The following is a 20,052-nucleotide window of genomic DNA, read 5'->3' on the forward strand; positions in this document are numbered from 1 at the left end:
GTACCAGTGCGGCAGAATAATCACTGTGAATGCCTCACACACCGAATGCTTGAAACGTGAGGCAGGTGCATAATGCAAGCAATGGCTTACTGTGGGCGGTCCCGTAAATTTAAACCTTTCCTGTGTGAGATTTCCCCTCAGAATCTATGAGAGAGAGGGAGAGGGAGAGAGAGAGAAAGAGATTATCTGTGGTCTATAACCAGCAACATAGCCATGGGAACATAAGACAACCAAACTGTTACATAGTGTAAATGTGTTATTTATTGCAGTTTCTTTGGACATATTAGATGAGCTACAATTGCCGTTAATTATCAGTGGAGTTAACCAGCGCTCTATTCCCGCTTATGTAGTCGTTTGAAACTGACCTGAAGTGTACTTCTCGCGAGGTGTGAGCATAAATAACCCTAGCGCTGCGATGGCTACATTGCGTAGACTCGGTCTTGTACTCAGGAACTGTGCAATTTATGTCACCCACCGGTTCCAACGCTGCAAAAAGACGAAAACAGGTGTATTTGAAACGGGATTATGCTTTGGTCTTGGGGGCGCTGTAGCTTACTACTGTTATGACCATGCTGGACATGGCAGGACACTTTGTAGTGGCCAGGCTTTGGCTCCCCTGCTGCAAACAGTAGCTGCCAAAGAAAAGGTACGCCAACTGTGTGCATGCTGACACTAACCCTAATTAACTGTGTGTTGAAACACACCTGTGTTTTTATAGCAGCTGATTCTCACGTAGCAATGATTTCATGTGTTCATGTAGTATTGTTATTTGTATCAGTTAGACATGGTTTCTCCGTATTATAAATAACACCGGCTTCCTTTTGGTTGTATTTTCATGTAGGCCCACAACTTGAATATCTTGCGTCCTCAAAAATAATTGTGTTCTGTTGTCCAAATTGTCCCTCTGTGGTTCTGCATATTGCGCAGTCATCGGTCCACGGCAGACGCCTCACCACCTGTTACGCACGCATCAGGGTCTGTGATGGACGATGTTGTTGATCACGCAGGGTCGGCCTGCGGCCAGCCAAGACGACGGTCAGGTGTCGGCTCAGCAGTGGCAAATATAGAAATATATTTCCTCCATAGTTAAAACATGCCTGTAGGTGGTATGAAAATGAAATAGTCAGTATGACAGATTAAGTTCGAGCGAGTTTACTAAATTAAAGAAACTCCACATTGAGCCGTAGAGCAATCTTTGATAAACAAACAATCTTAACTAAACCGATTTTCATTGTGACCTCTCATGAGCACGAGCACAAAATTAATGAATTTAAATGTATATAAAATGTATACATTCACAATTGGCTCATCATGATAGTCTTACAGTATATTGTGATTTCTTCACCACAAATGGATCAGTATGACTACAAAATATGGCCTAGAAAAAGTTACAGACCTCTATGCTGTGGTGCTTTGATTGACAGTTGCCTTTGACACAACCTGCACACGCAGGAAAATAAACAGGATAACAACATTGACTATGGTCAATTAAAAAAAAAATCGGATGTTGTAAATAAAGTAATTGATAAGGATGACACACCTATATTGGTGCTTCAGTCTGTGCCGCACGTAAATTAACCATTGTTTACCAGTTTGATTAGGTCATCTTAATTCAGTTCTGTTACTATTGAATTGCTCTGGGAAGACCATTTTCTGTTGTGGTAGTTCCTCAACCTGCTGCTCATTCTATTTTAGAGGCTGAGCAGCTGATGATATAAGACCTTGGACCTTACATTTTTTACATGCTTTTAAAAAAATGCTTGATATTTTGGATTATCCACAGGGTTTTCTGCAAAAGTATTTGGCTATTACTAGCACATGGGGATTTTCAACAGGCTATCATTCCATAAATACCATGTGATATCTAGTGTAACATAGACATATCATACAATACACAAATTTCTATACTTTTACATGTTCCTTGGGAATCCAATTAGTCTATGAATCGGATACTTGCTGGCACCACTCAAAGAAGAAAGAAAACTAAGAGACACAGTCATAGTCCAGGTATAAGGCTTTTATGACAGATTTGTTGAATAATGATCTGTGGGTCGTGTTGAAACGCTTTCATCAGATTGTTGGACCACTAAACCATAGAATTGACGTGGTCTAGTTTGCAGCCTCGCTTACACTGTGTTCTCTTTTGTCTTGCCACTCTTATCTTGGAGGGGTGGGGGTGGGGGTGGCTGGTGTAGGCCGGGGGGAAGAATTGGACATAACCTTGACTTGTGGATTGAGATGGTGGAATTCAGGGCTGAGGTAACAGGACACGCTGGCTTGGCAGGGACGCTGACATTTGATCAGGGTAATAATTAGCCGCACCACACATTCTCAGGGTGTTTGCTTGGTGCCCAGTGGGCCTGGCACAGTGCCATGAAGCAGTGGCGGATAAATTAGCACCACACTTAGTGTACTGTCTGATATTTCTGTTTTTCATAGATGGCCAGTGTGTCTGTCAGTCATCTTTGAAGGTGAATATTCAAGTAATTTATGTAAAATGCCAAAACATGAGACTTAACTTATAGCTCAGCTGGAGATGGGTATCATTTATCCTTATGAGTTTTATTTGGTAATGGTTAATATTTAGTGTTTATTAGCCATTTGCTCTAAAATATGTACATGTTCTGAAAGGATGGGTATTGTAGAGAAGAAAATATACTGACTGAATTAGTGCTCATTTTTTCTATTGGATTGGTTTAAACACATAGTACATAGCATGACATTACATACTCTGGTATCAGGAATAATGAGGAACATTCATTTCATGTTGACAGATTTATTGTATGAATTATTACTTTTTTTTCAAACTACACCCTTGTGGTACTGCACTGATGCTTATCGTTGGTTGAGAAGGGTTGTGTGCAGCAACAGGCTACCACTGTTACATTTCTGGACAGAACAGGCTACAGGCTACTGGTGTGATGATGGGTTTGAGTCCAAATCACGCTGAGAGCCCAAAGGACACACAGATAGTTGCATTGTTCAGATGGGGAGAAAAGAGAAAAGTGGGGTGGTTTACAATGTTTCAACGACACTTATCAGTCAATACGGTGTTGGGTCAGTTCCTGTACTAACTACTTACTGGCCGAGAGTGAGGTCATGCAGGTAAATATCAGACAGAGGCCGTAAGGTATCGACCGAGCAATAGCGAGGTTGATGCTGCGGGGCCGAAGTCTGATATTTACCTGCATGACCGAACGGTCGAGGTTATTAAATTGTTTTTTATTATATGACATTTAAGCTCTTTTCATTTTGAAAATAAATGGTAATTGTAAATAGAAATCATGTCGTTTAGTTCAGCTCTCAAGTCTTCTCACGACACAGTGTTTCAGGTGTTGCCTAGCAAACAATGACTTGCTAACTTCAAGTTACAATGATCAATAGAAAACGGACATCAGGGCTCAGCTTAAATGGCTTTAATTTACAGTTAAACACAAGGTTTTCAAACTATAGTAGTCAAGTCTTCATCATCACTTTCAATAACACATTTTCGCTGCTTCTGAAGTCCTATAAAGTATTACCCGATATCAAAATGTTCGCGAATTCTTGATCACGACATTCAACTGGTTTCCTGTTCTCAGATAATTTCATAATAGGAGTCCTGATTCTTTCAATACATGCTCATGGCTGTTGATATATCGCTAATTTTTAAGGATGTAATGTTTAGTACTTGGTACATGGTATCACTCATTTTTAAGATTGATGGGGTGTGCAATAAGAATACTTATCAGACCGCAGACCGGCTAAAACGTCAATGCGCGGCTGGCATGACTACCCATTAGCCAATCAGAATGCTCGTACTGTCGTTGCCATATAATAAATACACTTACAGGAAGAATACTTAGCAATAAGTCCACATTATATGTATTATGGTGATATCCTCTGAAAAATAATGCTTTATGGAAATGCAACATGTAGGGACTCATTTTAAATAATTAAATATTTCCTTCACTGTTTAGTATTACCTATCGGCTTGTCAGAATGATGCTCACTGATTTTGGCCCTGTATGTTGTATGTTCATGTGTTGTAGCCGAAGAGAGTTGATGCGGATGAGGATGAGGAGGAGCACATATCAGCCCGCGAGGAGAGGTTCCGCCTGTTCAGCTCGGTGGAGTGTGAGGGGCAGCTTTATATGACCCCCCTCAACTTCCTCGAGTCGGTCTCGACCGACCCCCCCAAGAGTAAGCAGCACCTGAGAGGCACACCACCCCTTCAGAGTTTATGGGCTCCTCTAGACTAACACAAGCGCCGGTTTTATTCCCATGTTTCTATAGCTATTTTTTTAGTTTTCAGTTAGAATAAAAAATTGTCTTAGCGTTGATTTCATGACCTCATCTGTACTCCCCCCGTCTACAGAAATGCAGTGAGGTGTTACGGTTAGTGTTGGTGACAACCACAGACACAGAGTCTTTTGAAGCAAATTTACCGGAAGAGCCAGTGTTCCATGATAGCCATAAAACTAGCAGCATATGGCCTCAGCCTGAGGACACACAACACAACAGGACTCGTCACCTTTAGTACACTATCTTTGAAGAGTCAAAGAGAGGTGTTTCTCTTTCTACAGGGACACGTGTCACGACAAAAACACTACAATTAAAGCTGAATATATAAAACACTTTAGAGGAGTGCCCGCTAAAACAGGTGTATTAAATAGATTACTGACATACCTGGTTCATTTCTTACACCAAGTTTGTCTTCTGAGCGTGAGTGCGTATCCACCTTTGAGTTGGCATGAAGACTTGGATTTCCTGGAATGTTAAAAAGCACACTAATACAAAGTGCACTCACTGCACCTCCCCTCCCAACACATTATTTTTAATGGGAAATGGTGTGACGAAATGGGATAATGGCATTTATGGTTTTATGCTGTGGCTGTAAAGTATGTTATGTTGTGTGCTCATAACTGTAGATGTTTGGAAAAGTCTGAACAAAGGCTGTTACACATAATTGAGGTCCATTATGTAAACAGTGAGAAAATGGTTTAGCCATTCACTTGTAGTGCATTTATTTGCGTACCTTTTTTTTTGCACCGATATGTTCATTTCCAGAATCTTTAAAGCAACACTAGGCATACATCTTCTCTTCTGTTCTCTGTTCTGTTCTGTTCTGTTCTGTTCTGTTCTGTTCTCTTCTCTTCTCTTCTCTTCTCTTCTCTTCTCTTCTCTTCTCTTCTCTTCTCTTCTCTTCTCTTCTCTTTTCTTCTCACCCCATCATCCTGTTCTAATGTTTCAATTACATCCTGAAGGCCCAAGCTCTGATTTTGAGCCTGTCTTAGCTTCTGATTGGATGTAGAGGCTTATTGAAGAACTTGCTACAGAAGCCATATGTATACGTAAAGATCTGCTTTTTTGAGCATATCTCAAATAGGTTAGAAGGCATTCTTCAGTTAGCCCTCTAAAACATGTCTTTAGCATTTAACCACTAAGAAGTAATGGATGCCCAGTATAATAGAAACTGGCATTATGTTAAGTACGTATATTCACAAATGTGATAGCTGAAAGAATAGTAGAGTTAAGAAACAATATTATGAAATAGTAAAGAATCCATATTTACAATCATATAAATGCATGGGTTTTCTATTTCACATACTGGATCTTCATCTACCAACTAATAGTTATAGCAAAATGAGTGGTACATAAATCCCAATGGTAATCGCAAATCTACTGACCCCACATTAACCTCCACAGCATTATTCCAGCCACATAGGTGTCATTTATATCGTGTACCCACAGAGATGAAGTCTTCATGTGATAAGAAATGTCAAGAATGAAAATAGAAACACGCACATTTGGTATCAGAGTCTAATGTGACAGAAGAGGGGTCATTGTCCTCGTTATCATCACTCTGCTCAGATAGGGGCATCGGAAATACCAGGCCAATTACTTTACAACATCTTCTCCTCACGTCAGCCCCAGCTCATCCTCAGCCACAGTGTTTACATGACATGGTTCCTGATTCTGTGTAGCACTGAGCACTTTTTTACCCTTCAGACTGTTTTGGTTTCTTGATGTCACATGCACATGGCAGATCACAGCACATGTCTGCTGTGACACTTCCATTTGATACTATAACATCAAGTGTTGCAGTAAATGTTCTTCATGTTTGAAATGAAAAGTTGAATATAAATGATTTTTTTATGAGTGTTTTTACACGTATCTTTTCCCCCAGACAAGAAAAAGTGGAAATCCTTTTCAAGACAGGTGTGCTGTATCCATCAGATGTATCATGTATATTTCAAATATATCATTAAACATTTTTACAGCTCAGCCACATGGAATGCTTTAAAGCATTTTTTCTCTCGTTCTTAAGTATTTGGAGCAGGTGCTGTCAGACACACCACCTGTTGGAAAGGGATCCTCCACACTTTTCAGAAGCTTTCAAGACAAAGGTAAGGCTCAAAACCTAACTTAAACCCACTATCCATTAAGCATTATAAACACATTCATAAAGGGTTATAAAGTATTCATAATGTCTTAGAATGATTGACATAAGTCTATATAACTATTTATGCATAGTAATGACTGTATTGATAAAGCGTTACAATGTTATAGTACAAGCCCTTACAGCTTGAAGTATCAGAATGTGTTACATAAAGCTTCATGTAGTAAATGTCAATGTTTACTCACCAAAGGGAGCCATATGTGACTCTATACAAGCTTTCATCATAATAGCTGCGTAGGGCTTATACTACAAGTTAATACACTTTATGAGTGCCGTCATGTCTATTCATAAATGGTTATATATGTCAGCTATGCTATGACATAGATAATGCTATGATGCATTATGAATACTTCATCAAAATGTATGAATGAGTTTATGTTTTATGGTTTAAATGAAGTTACCGAAATTTCATAACTATCCTTCACTTTTATAACGATGTCAGTCTTTTAAAGTTAAATCAAACCTATACCAGGATGGTATATTGGTAATATTGGTATAAAATGTTCAGTGCTCAGCATTAAATTACCTAGATTAGGAAGATAGTACTACTTTTCTTATTCATAACAGATTCAATTGTTTGTGGCAATTCACCACTAGGTCTGTAAGGTTATATTATTGATAAATGTCTTTAAGTCAGAAGCTGCATGTGGGACAGTGCCTCGGTTCAATCATTGTGATTGAATCAGGAAAAACAAGGACTCAAGATCAAGTTATAAATCTAATCTTATCTTTGGATCGATCTAGCCATGCTGTTACTTTGCTCTCGGGCAATCCCAGATACCATGTGCACGGACTTAGCCTCTGGATGCCATGCGTGCATTTGAGTAATATTCATTTCTTACAGGAGGTATAGTCTGTCTTAGATACTTGTCATTTTGTGTAAAAAATTGTGGTGAATAGTCCAGTATATGTCAGCTGAAATTAGTGTATGTTGTAGTGCTAGTGTTTGGCTTTTATAAGTTGACTGTTATAAGCTGGACCCTAAGTAAAGAGTGATGGGGAAAGCTTTTCTTTTGAAGATGAGCAAACTCTTTGAACTGTTCAGTGTTGAGACTTGTCCATTTGGCAGACCTCCCGGAACCCTAACACACTATGAACATATGTATTATAGTATTGGATTACGACTCTGTCAGGGTCAGTCCTTCACAAGCAGTCTCCCCTGAACTGTTTGTATATTTGTCTGAATATGCGCTTCAGCGTCAGGATTGGAACGAGATCCATCTGTTGCCTTCAGAAAGGTTTATGAAAGAATTAAATAAATCATGCTTTAGTCACACAACTGATGATGATATACCAAGGAACTTACAGCCAATATGCCTGATAACACAAATGTTGATCTTGACTATACCACAACGAATAACTTCATGACACCTTATTTTCAATACCACAATTTTAGGTATGTGATGGGCAAGCAGGTCATGTGCACCCCTAGATTCATCTGAATGTAGAGTGCGCTATAAATGAAATGAATTATTATTACTAGTGCAGTGCCCGTAGGAATTATGCATTCTGTAGTGTTAGCAGATGTAGGTGTAGCTGTTGTTCAGTGCAGAACTGGGAGGATAACATGACGACGTGGCCCAACTTACAGCGAGAATTGCGCGTATTTCGTGGACTCCATAGCAACTGATGGGAAAGCAATGTACATTCTGAAAGCCTCCGAGGCTTATCAATATAAGCTACCATTTGTAGTGGTGTAGTACCCCACTCTTGCGTTGTGATTTTGATTGGCACCTAGCCGTTTATTCATACACTCTGACAGGTTTAATGAACACAGAGCAACGGCGATCTTCCGAATGACAGCCTCTCCCAGCCAGGGTAAATGCAGACTGAGGTTTATAATATTACAATAATGAGAAAACAAAGTACACACGAATTACAACAGATACATCGGGACACATCTGAAAACCGCTCTCATTGCGTCAGTAGATGCATGAACGCGTGGTCACTGGTCTAGGCTAACCAGCAACGTTGAATAGAAAGCTAACTCTTATACAAATACATCAAACTACAATATACTACTTAACATGGTAATGAGAGTTGGTTACATGCCAGGCCCATACGCATCAGCTGGGGTAACATCTATGACAACGACTGTTCTATGACTATGACATCATTCACGTCGCGCTGGTCCGCCCATAGTGCCTACCGCAAACGGTAAAATACAAATATCTCGCGAACTATGAATTCAAAAATCTTCAAAATCAAGGATGCACAGGTTCATGACATGCGTAAGCTACATGCGAAATCTCATAACTAACGTAACTACCGTCAGGGAGATACGCCCTAGACAGACTGACACACACACACACACAGATTCCTGGATTTATAGATAGATTATGTTTACCCATCTTCAAAAAGGTATTTCAGATGATGAACTACCACTTGCTATCCTACAACTGTCTTTGGATGTCCAACATTTTGTTGTAGCATAATTTGCACTAAGGTGTCCACAGGTTCCCCTCTATCCCCTCTGCGCAGAGGCCACCATACCAGAGCCCTTTTCCCATAACACTCAGAGCAGTCACCCAGAACTATCTGAGCTCAAGTCACTATCATCTCGAGCAAACAATAGCTGGGGAATGCTTTCAGTGACAGCAAGACAGCTTGCCTAAGACTACCCAACCAGGCCTGACAGTTTGGTCGTCGGCCTCCCTCTTCAAACAACAAAAAGAGCTGAAGGCCCCCAAAAGACAGGACCCAAAACCACATCATGCATCTTCAATCAGTGTCCGATCACTGAAGAATGTTTTACACCTAGCTAAACAAACACGAGAGGCAACTCAGGAGCTGGCAGCCGGCTTTAATTTTGTTTGGGTTTGCGTCCGCCTTGGTCACTCATGTTGTAAAGTTTCTTGTTTGTGTGAAGAGAACACCAAGCATGAATCAAGAGGCACCTTCTTAGATCTTATCAATACGGATGAAAGCATTATGTGCTTAGGGGTGTGGGCTGTTCCCAGAGATACTACCTGGTAATTTGATTCATTTCAAGGGGGTTTCTTTGGGGATGTGTAAACATTTTTAAGCCAGTTCTCCAAACCAAACATTGACACATTGTGTTTTCTTTTCTTCAGGCATCATCACGTACACAGAGTATCTCTTTCTACTTTGCATTTTAACAAGTAAGTGCTTTTCATCAAAGCATCTTTTTATGTCCTGTTATAGCCAACGTTGGTCTGAATTTATGAGATCTAGTCTGCCTAAAGCATATATCTTTCCCCATATTGTTCCAGTGTCGAATTATAACACATTACTGCTGAAATATAATTGTATAAAGATGTATGAAGTCTATTCCTATTCCTATTGCTTGCTCACTCATGTTATCATAGTCATGTAATGGGTTTAAAGTCAATGATTTTTACCATCAAGCACGTTTCAACTTCACCTTTTCAGAACCCCACTCTGGCTTCAAAATAGCCTTCAATATGTTTGATGCTGATGGAAATGAACTTGTGGACATAAAAGAATTTTTGGTGGTAGGTGCATTATCTACCTAAATCACTCTTAGTACATTATTCCGTGAGTTTGGAATATTGGATATGGAGTATTAGATCTTCATGATGTGCTCTATCGCTCTTCCTTGCCAGCTTGAGGATATTTTCCGGAAGAAAACTGACAAAAAGGAAAGAAGAGAGGAGTCTGAGAAACCTGCACAGCTAGTAAGGCCATTATATAATTGTTCCTCTCATCTTATATCAAATCCAACTCACAGTGTTTTGTTGCTTGTCGCTGCCTTGTAATTGACCATAATATTTTCTTTTCATCACGTGTTTTCCATGATGTCTTCTGGCCCGATTACAATTAAACCCACGGCTAGATTTTACGTCTGCTTTTAAAGACGTGTGTTTTTTTAATCTATTTAATTTTTCTTTTTGGTGCGGTGTATTTATGTGAATGGCTAAATCAGAGGGGCATCAAGTAAGTACAGTCACAGTATTGTTAGATAAGTTGGCGTGATGGATATTTTTATCTAATGTTTGCACAGGCTACAAGACAAGGCATGTGGTTAAGTTGCATTTGACTCACTACTGAGAAGTCAGTGGTTGCTTTGCATGTCATAACAGGATATCATCCACCTCATTGTTGCTGTTAGTATCTGAAACAGAGTCTGTAAAAGTGTATATACCTAGATCACATCACAATATGTACCAGCAATCTAAAAGTGCAAATATACCTGTATTGCAAATATGTGTGTGTGTGTGTGTGTGTGTGTGTGTGTGTGTGTGTGTGTGTGTGTGTGTGTGTGTGTGTGTGTTTGTGTGTGTGTGTGTGTCGGTCTGTCTAAGTGTTAAATTCAAGGGTAATCTAGAGATTACAGTGAGTGTGAGAGAGGATAGACTAGACTTAAGGGATGCCACAGGCTGTGAAAATGACTACTATAATGTTCTGAATCCCACCATTCCCCATTCTCCACATCATGTGAGTGAGCTGCACTTACAGCCCCCCCCCCCCCCAAAAGCCAGATAAGGTTGGCTGCTAACAGTGAAGGGAAGCGAGAGAGAGAGTCATCCTTTGCACTGAAAGAAAAAGCAGGCAGTGGGATTTGGGGAGAGTGTAAGAGCCACACCCTCATGCATGCCTGGTCTCCTGATCGGAGAGGGAGCACAATGTGGCTGTAATGGGGCTGTCACAGGGGCCTGAGACACATCCCCCATTGTGTGTGAGAGAGAGGAAGCACGGCCCGAAAAGTGCAACAGATGATTTATGTTACTTGACTGCCTCTGAGGCACGGTTTCAGAAACATGCTTTTTTTTTTTTATTTATTTAAAGGGCCCTCACCTGAAGAATGACAGAATTCCTCCAGGACCCCCATGTTTTATTTTTACAGTTACTTGAAAAGTGGTATTTGGGCTTGAGTTACCTTTTGTGATGGACCGGCTAAGGTGAGCGGCCTGCCAGTCTGAGTGGAATAAGCTCGTCTTCAGTCAGAGAAGTGACTCTTTTTTTCTGTCCAAAAGCATGATGACCCCCCCCCCCCCCCCCTTTTTCACTCAGAGTTAGACTTTCTGGAAGATTCCCCCTTTACTTCTTTAAGGCATTTTAGTTAAGCAAAGATAAACCAGACGTTCAGATATTTGTTCTCAATCATACAGGGCATATACAGTACATCATGAATTGTTCTGTACATGGCAGTGATTAAATACAGTCATTAAAATACAGAGACAAAACAGGAATGTAGTTCCCCTTAATTAAGTGTAGTATCGAGCCATAAATCTTGTTTAGTGGATCTCTAGGAAGTGCTGTGGGCTTTTGGCTCTACCCACTCGGATGGATGAATAGTATAAAATGGTGCAGTCATCCTGTGCTAACTGCTGTTGCTTTTGAGTGTGGTGATGTTGGAACATGACAGTTTCCAAAATTAAATTGGGTAAAAATATTCCGACTTAAAAAAAAGAACCATAAACACTGTCTGTTTTTTTGGGGGTGTGGTTTAGAGAGTTGGCTGCATGCAAAGTTTTAGTGTTCACGAGGGCACAGTAGCGATACAAAGTTAACAGAACGTTTTTTTTTTCTGTAAAATCCATTGTATCCAAATTGTATTATTTGTGCATGACAACAGTAGACTGAATAATATTCTCTTATTTTATTCTCCAACCATAATTAATGGAATGAGGCAATTGTCTTTATGGGTCTGTAATAGTGGAAAAGAGAGTCTGTGCATTGTTCAGACATGGCACAGCTATGCAGATAAAAACCCAACATAAACCCAGAGTTTGATTATACACAAAAACAATCATTTTAGTGGCCAGGGCCATGCCACTTTTCTGACTTCTGGTGTCCCAGCTCTTAAATACCTTCCTCATCTCCTCCCATTGGGTTTCTTGCTTTCTATTCGTAGCCTTCAGTTTACTCCACATCCAGTCTAGCATTGATCTGCACTTTTGCTACCCATGGGTGAAAAATCAGTCTTTGTGCACAACGCTGTCTGCATTGGCCCGGAGCTTAATAAGCTGTATTTTCAGGAGGAGCCTGTACCCAAGTAAAACATGCATGTTCCTCGCACTCCCTCATACCTCTCTTAATCCCGGATTGTGATTTCCTGGCACACGCAGCTGGCTTGTCCTCTCCGCATTCCATGCCACAAAGGCGAGGGCTACGCGACTCATCTTGAGGAGGCCTTTCATGTCCTCGTGTCTCACAGTTAGGTAGTTATCATTCTTGGAATGTTTCATCATTCCTTGGACTGACTGTCAGTGTTGATTGTTTTTTCTTTTCTTCCTCCTGTCGTCAACAACACTGAGCTCGACAATTCATAACAGGCTTCCTTGACTCCTTAAAAAACTGTCTCCATGAAGGTTGGCAAGCAGTGAAGAAAATTCTGGTAGTCGTTTCCTTTCTTTCTGCTATTGTATTAGCTCTAGTTGGTCTCTGTTTAGAAACGATAAGGTTTTAACTAGGTAAAAATGTCTTGCGGTGTGTTTTTACATTCACTGAAGGTGTATAAACACATGAAAACCATGTGTGTGCTCAGTCAGATATTTTAAAAGACATAAAAGAAGAAATTACTCAGCAACTGTATATTGTGATTAAATTCCCCCCAAGAGTTCAAATGCACCTTTTCCTAAAGTAAGTCTCCTATCCATTGTAATAGTCGTGACTTACGTTTGGTGAAGAGAGAAGTCGGGGCATGGGAAACTCCTGGGTCAAAGCGTACGCTGTCTTGCTTTAATGTAGCTGATTACACATTAACTTGTGAAGTTGTAAAAAAAACATGAAATTTTATGGCCAACTTTTAATGGTTATGTGAAACAATATTGAGAACTGCCGTCAAAACACAGATTTTACAACATTTCTTTAACACAAGGAGAGATCTCTTTGAAAGACAAAGAGTTGGGGACTGGACGAGGGGAAATGTTGTTGCTACATAGTGCTTCTCTGGGTTTGTTCAGTATTGAACATTCATGTTGTTTTTAAAGGTTACGCGTGTAAGTTGTGAAAATGGATACTCATTGCTGTATGTACGTTCAGTTTCCTTAACAGCATTTGATATATTATTTGCACAGCTTGTGGAAGAGAAGATGACCAACACAACACTGCTGGTGCATTTCTTTGGAGAGGATGGAAAAGGCGAGCTAAGCTTTGATAATTTCTACAGGTAGGTTTGCTGCATTGCACAAGACTCCATTTGGGTTTGTTGAGTTCAAAGAGCCACTAACCTCAAGCTTTCAATTGCATTTGCAAGCTGCCTAGTATCCCTGTGTCTGTATCACTATAACCGTGAAAAGCTGAGTGATTGTTCTGGGACTCCCCCTGGGCTCCTGTTGGTTTCCCCTGTTGGTGCCGCTCATGTCATTCCCTCTCTCTGCAGCTTCATGGACAACCTGCAGACAGAGGTGCTTGAGATCGAGTTCCTCAGCTACTCCAAAGGCTTGCCCACCATCAGCGTTGAGGACTTCGCCCAGGTCCTACTGCGGTATACCATCCTGGATAATCACAGCAGCTACATGGAGAATGTGCAACAGAATTTTCCTGACGACAAGGTCATTTGCCTGTACAAGAGCTGTGTTTTTGCCATTTACAGGTTGGCTCGCTCCATAGATAAAATAGGCCTTGTGGTTTGGGGTTGATAGAGTATATAAATTGATACCAAGATATCTTACATGTGCTAGATATTGGAGTGTAGGATGAGTGGTAATATTTCTTTTCTGTTCAGCATATTTTTTTATGAGGATGTGCTGTTTTGCTGCGGTACTGCTAACATTTGCCTCACAGTGTGCCGCCAATTTCCACTTAGTAGAGTCGTGAAGTAGAATGTTTAGCAAGCAGAAGCAGTTTTTTCCCCCCCTCATAAACACTTCTTCCACACATTAGGGGGTCATAAACTTCTCAGTCTGTTAAGGGTTGTCAGTGAAACAGCATTGATAATAAAGTGAGCAAAGACAATTTCACAGCTTTTCACCTCACAAACAAAGCATCACATTTAACTCAATACTTCATTTGGCGGAGAGTCGCTGCTAATTGTTTAGAGGTCATTGAGCCAAAGAAGAGTCTATTACCTGGAAATGGATGAGTGCAATCCAATGGAGGCCCTGCTGGAATAATTTGCTGGCTATGTGATGTTTTGGGTACAGCTCTCCTGTTGTTTTCTGTTTGGGCAAGTATCAGGTTAATGGTCTTTAAAAAAGCCAACAAACAGGTTGACCTCTTCCCAAGAAAGCTACAATCCTGAGGTGACGACAGCTCAATTTGTACATACCACGGGAGAGAGGAAAAAAGAAAAGAAAAATCCAACAGAAATGTTCACAGCCTTTGACAAGTTATGTCTGAAGTCTTCAAGGTCCTATGGACTCTCAAGATTTCAAAACGTAAGCGTGGAAAAGATTATATGTTGTGTCGAAGAGCCAGCATTATCTGGGTGTAGACATCTTTTGGGGAAGTCATCTTTTATGTAGTGCTGGTATGACTGATTGCTCCCCTCAGCTTGGCTGTCAACACCACGCATGGAGGTGGAGTGGATGCTGAGACCTTTACTCAACTCATTTGAACACAGAGACACACCTCCCCCACAGATATCAGTGCTGTATTTTCACTTACTTCTTCAGTTCTGCATCTCCTTGGGCTCTAATTATTTATTATTTATTATTTATACTACTATTTATTTCTTCATTTCTTGCAGGGAATTGTCTTTGAAGAGTTCAGATCTTTCTTCCAATTTCTCAACAATTTGGAGGATTTTGTACTTGCCATGCAGATGTTCAATTTTGCCGGTCGTTCAGTGGGGCAAGGTACTGTCTACCTTTCTCTGTGTCTTTGGCTTCATATGAATAATGCAGAACTGAATGTTATATTCTAATCAAAGGAGTGACTTGTCTAACAGCAAATAATGTGTTGCAGATGAGTTCTCCCGAGCTGTGTATGTGGCTACAGGTTTAAAGCTCAGCAAGCACCTGGTGAACACAGTATTCAAAATCTTTGATGTTGACCATGATGAAAAGCTGAGCTACACGGAGTTCATTGGCATCATGAAGGACCGAAGGCAGAGGGGTTCTTTGGTAAGGAGCTTAGTGGTTCAGTCACCAGTAGAGCGTGTCTGGTTCAACCCTCCTCTTCATCGTCTGGCCTGGCTGCTGTAATCAACCGTTCATATCCAACAACCAATAATCACGTGGCCTCAGTTTTGGTCAGGTTGATGGTGGTCTGAATGATGCAAGAATCTGTTTTGATTATGGACAGCAGGCCTGTAGAAAACAATCAGAGATACTGAATGTCAGTGTAGCCTTTTTTGCCCTATATTTAAATCTATATGTTTTAAAAGCAAATTATGACCAAGAATTGTTCAGACTCAAGGACTTGTTTCCTTTTCTTGAGGACTTTTGCTGCTCTCTAGTGGTCAGTATGAGGGGCACATTTTGAGTATTCAGAGTGTCAACCAAACCATTTTATCAACCATACAATCATTTTTTATTAAAATGTTATGTTATGTTGTGGCTACAAACAAATAAGATAAAGTTTGATTAATTTGATCTCCATGTTGTTTATGCAACAGCGCAACAGAGCCCATCGCCGATTCACATCATTCAAGTCATGTTTGAAGAAGGAGCTCTCCAGTAAATAGGTAAATAAAATAAACAAACAACGCGAAGATTCAGAGCTTGAAATTATAAAGCCATTCCACCATTGGCTGATTTTAAGATTTGGAGCTTTATCATTTGCTAATTGTTGCATGTAAATCCTTGCCACTACACTCTAAAAAGTAATTCAGGGGACCTTTTACCACTACTTAATTAAATGCATGGTTTCAAGGTAAAAATTCTAATTTATCGATTTAGATCAACCTTTTAAGTTGCAAACATTATTTAAATGAGTTGTGTTGACTCAATAATGTTGGTAATTACATCAACTTAATATTATTTGTAATTCAAACTCAAATTTCTGCATTCATTGAATTAAAACTAAATTTAAGTTGTAGTAACTTAATGTAATTGGCTTGACAACTTAATTTTTCTCCACCTTGAGTTCAGGAGTTCTAGGCTCCTCCTCTACCCAGTTCAAATTCCTGGACAACTTCAGACAGTTAAGACTGTGTTAGAAGAACTGTAGGCAGAACAAAGTTCTATTACAAAGTGGTATAATATAAAGGACATTTTCAAGGCAAGTTTCATTTTATTTACAATTAAACTCTACTTAATCATTCTTATCCACTGCTATGCTAAACTAAAGGGTTGGATGGCCGAAATTCACTGCTAAATATGACTAGCATTAGCTTTGTTTAGCTACAACATTCCATCAACTGTTAGCAAGTGTAGCCTAGCCTTTGGATTGTTGATATTTCTGTGATAGAGACTAAAGTAGTAGAGGAAGAGGGTTTCTTTTTTTTTTGCATTGTAAATGATTTTCGATTTTGGTTACTATTGTGATACAACCTAAAGTTTGCATTTTTCATGGTCTAAAAGGCTACATACATTAGTTTAGCATAAACGTTGGCCCATATCTTGGGCAAAATGGTTTGGGGCTGCAAAATGTGTACATTTGAAACCTCTACAGAAACAGGGTTGCTAAAACATTACAGGTTACGCCATGGTCATGGGCAACCTCTGCCATGTCTTTTCCCTTTGCATCGTTGTATTTTAGCATTATTTGAAAATTGCACCTTTTTCTGTTAGTAACTGTGCTGTTTGAGTCCTGTTTTTGTATTCATGTTAGGTGTTCATGTTCATCCTGGCTGTATATGTTTTTGACGTTTGCCTGTTCCTTGACCTGAGCCTGTTGGATTCCTTTTTTGGATACTTCTGCCATGAACTCTGTTTTGATTCTTGGATTTTTGACCTATGCCTGCCTGTTGACCACGAGACTGCCTTTTCCCTTTGCATCATTGCCTATGAGTTTGATTAAAATCTTTGAAACTTGAGCTGTGATGTCTGCAAGTGGGTCCTTCACTAATGAGAGTTGTAAAAGTTTGCTAAATGTTAACAAATGTTTTACAAAATAATTTTTAAACTGGAGTTAACAACACACATTTTACACGTTTGGCACTGTGGTTTTAAATACACAAAGGCCTATAACTTTGCTGTGATGGCATAACTGAGTATGCTTACTACTTTACTTAAGGCAATATTGCAAATGTATGAATTTATAATTTGTTGGGCAATTTACATTTGTGTTGTTGTTTTTTCAAGATTTATATATTGAGTGTTCAAGTACTCAACTGCAATTTAATATAGAAAAAGTTAATTGCCTAACAATTTTGTTCTTGAATTAAATAATTTCTTAAAAGCTACATGAACAAAAACATGAAAAAGCGAAAAACAAAATACTGAAAAAAAATCTAATTGGAGCAACTTAATTTTTTAAACAGTTGCCAACTTAAAAACTTGTGTTCCTGATTATGGTAATTAAGTACATAACGCTTAAAAACTCCTTTTAAATAATGTGGAAAAACTTGTTGGAACAACTTAATTTTTTTGAGTTATCAACTTAAAAACTTTTGTTTATGCTAACAATAATTAAGTTAGTGGTACTTAAAAATTCCCTTGGTTGTAGAGGAAAAGCTAATTCCCCCAACTCAATTTAGATCTTTGGTTGAACTTAATTTCATTAGAAGTTGTCATAACTCAAAAAAGATTGATGCAAACTGTTGCGTTAATTTTCTGCGTTGAGCCAACGCATTTGTTTTTAGAGTGTATAAAGATTAAATTACTATTTTTTAGGTAAAAACCTACCAGTTAAATATCATAAAAAAGGCATTAAAACCTTTAAGATAGATACATCTTTCAGGTTTTTGTTGACCTCTTATTGATTATCCTGCCTGTTTGGTTACCCAAACCGAATTCCATGTTCAAGAATGCTGTTCCAGGCCCATGCACTCTCTCAGCATTGAATTACACTGTAATATTAACGAACAATCCAGCGATACCAGACACCAGCCTTACCCTGCACTTCACACCCGCATGGATCAGAGCTGTTTACAGCCACACACAGTTGTGAAAAAAAAAACACTATTGTGAGATGAAAAAGGCCACACTAACATTTAGCTCATAGCCAAGTGGTGATGTGTTACTGATACACATGCAAGTTGAATGGTGAATTACTTGTGGCTTCATAATGCCACGATTCAAATCATTACCATCTGGTGATACGCAATATGCAAACTTTGCACTGTCTGTTTTTTCAGTTGGGAAGTGTCCAGTGCCCTGTGACTCCTTCATCTGGGTTCTGCCTCCCTGCCTTAAGGAGGAGGTTCGATTGAAGGGAGGATCTCATGTTGAAGACTGTAAAGTGCATCTTGCAGTAATCTTAACTGCGCCATGTAACTGTTTCTGTCAGGCGTGTCAGCTGGAACCGACTAAATGGGCTTTTTGCGTAGGTTAGGGGTAAATGAACAGTGGAAGAGATAACAACACCATTTCTATCAAATAAAATCAGTGTATGGTGGATGGTTCTAAACACATTAAGTTCTCATGTCACCAGTTAGAAGAGTAATCCCTTTAACATGTTTTATTTCTAAATGGTCTTGGACTGTTTTTTTATCAGGACAGGTTAAAGTGTGTTATTTAACTCTTGTCAGTCAAACTATTTCGAGTTTAAGTCTTTGTTTTGTTTAAAATGTGTATGTTTTTGATTTAACACGAATAATTCATGTAGAAGGTCCTGCTATGTAGCTTGGTAAAATACCTATGTGTGTATGTGCATTATGTTACTGTTATCTATTTACTTTGCTTCCCACAAATATGTCTTACTTCAGAACAATAAAACCACTTTCAATCTAAGACTTACTACTGGCCTGTGTAGTTGTTCAGACTGATTCCCTTCAAACTTAAGCCACTTAATCTGCCTATACAGTGAGCACATTGCTAACATACTTTCTCCAAGCCTGTCTGCAGCCCACAGTACAGATCAGCTTACAGGGAATTCTGCTGCTCCGAGAGAGAGACAAAGAGAGAGAGAGGGAGAGAGAGAGAGAGAGAGAGAGAGAGAGAGAGAGAGAGAGAGTAGTGGGGCAGTAATGTAGTCTCAGATGTAGGTTGTCTTTATGTCTATCAAGAGCACTTTTACTTGCCTGCAGCAAACTTCATGGACAAATTCCAGCAAGTCTTAAACAGGGCTAAGGACCCTTCATTATCGAGTAGGCTGTACAATGGTACTTCTAAGGCATTGTACAAAGCTTGAATAGTGGACTAATAATACTGACCCTGTGCTAAACTTGATAGGTCATAATACAGAAAAAAAACACAATTATTATAGCCAGTAACTATGTAAAGTTATTTATAATGATCTTTGTCTTGCGTTGATAAGAGAAGGTATTTTACTTGTGTTGAGATAATTCTTAAAATGTCTGGATTGACTTTTATTTCTATTCTTTGTCCTCGATAAATCCTTTGATGGATCATATCATGCAATTTAGCAAGGATTTCCAAAGAAACATGGGTTTCAGTTGATGGTCCAATGTCAGAGGTTGCATGTAACACAAAAAATATGCAAATACATTTTCATTGATGATCGCTCGCTCGCAGTCGGTCCAAAAGTGGCGTGGGACATTTGCTTAGAGTACAGTAACGTACCCTTTGTTTTTCGACGTAGCCTACACATCCCTCGCACAATTTCCACGATTAACACAAATGCTATAATTTTCAACTGATAGCCTAAACAGGCATGCAATGGCACAGATGTTG

General features: G+C 39.4%; 1 protein-coding gene across 2 annotated transcripts; it reads left to right on the top strand.

The window, feature by feature from the left end:
* The first annotated feature begins 383 nt into the window (after positions 1–383).
* On the top strand, positions 384–19,155 carry micu3b (mitochondrial calcium uptake family, member 3b). Of its 2 annotated transcripts, none has more exons than XM_080840634.1 (13): positions 384–646; positions 4,032–4,182; positions 6,170–6,201; positions 6,311–6,389; positions 9,517–9,564; positions 9,836–9,918; positions 10,030–10,101; positions 13,447–13,538; positions 13,752–13,923; positions 15,060–15,168; positions 15,278–15,435; positions 15,930–15,998; positions 17,087–17,291. In XM_080840634.1, the coding sequence occupies exons 1-12, from the start codon at positions 416–418 to the stop codon at positions 15,996–15,998; spliced, it is 1,296 nt and encodes a 431-aa protein (XP_080696760.1). In that variant the 5' UTR covers positions 384–415; the 3' UTR covers positions 17,087–17,291. The 2 variants fall into 2 exon arrangements, with proteins under 2 accessions (XP_080696760.1, XP_080696759.1); XM_080840633.1 differs by lacking the exon at positions 17,087–17,291 and adding an exon at positions 18,555–19,155 and having other exon boundaries at positions 386–646.
* Positions 19,156–20,052: the final 897 nt, after the last annotated feature.

This window comes from Sprattus sprattus (genome assembly GCF_963457725.1).
Source record: "Sprattus sprattus genome assembly, chromosome: 6".
In the NCBI taxonomy this organism is placed as follows: domain Eukaryota; kingdom Metazoa; phylum Chordata; class Actinopteri; order Clupeiformes; family Clupeidae; genus Sprattus; species Sprattus sprattus.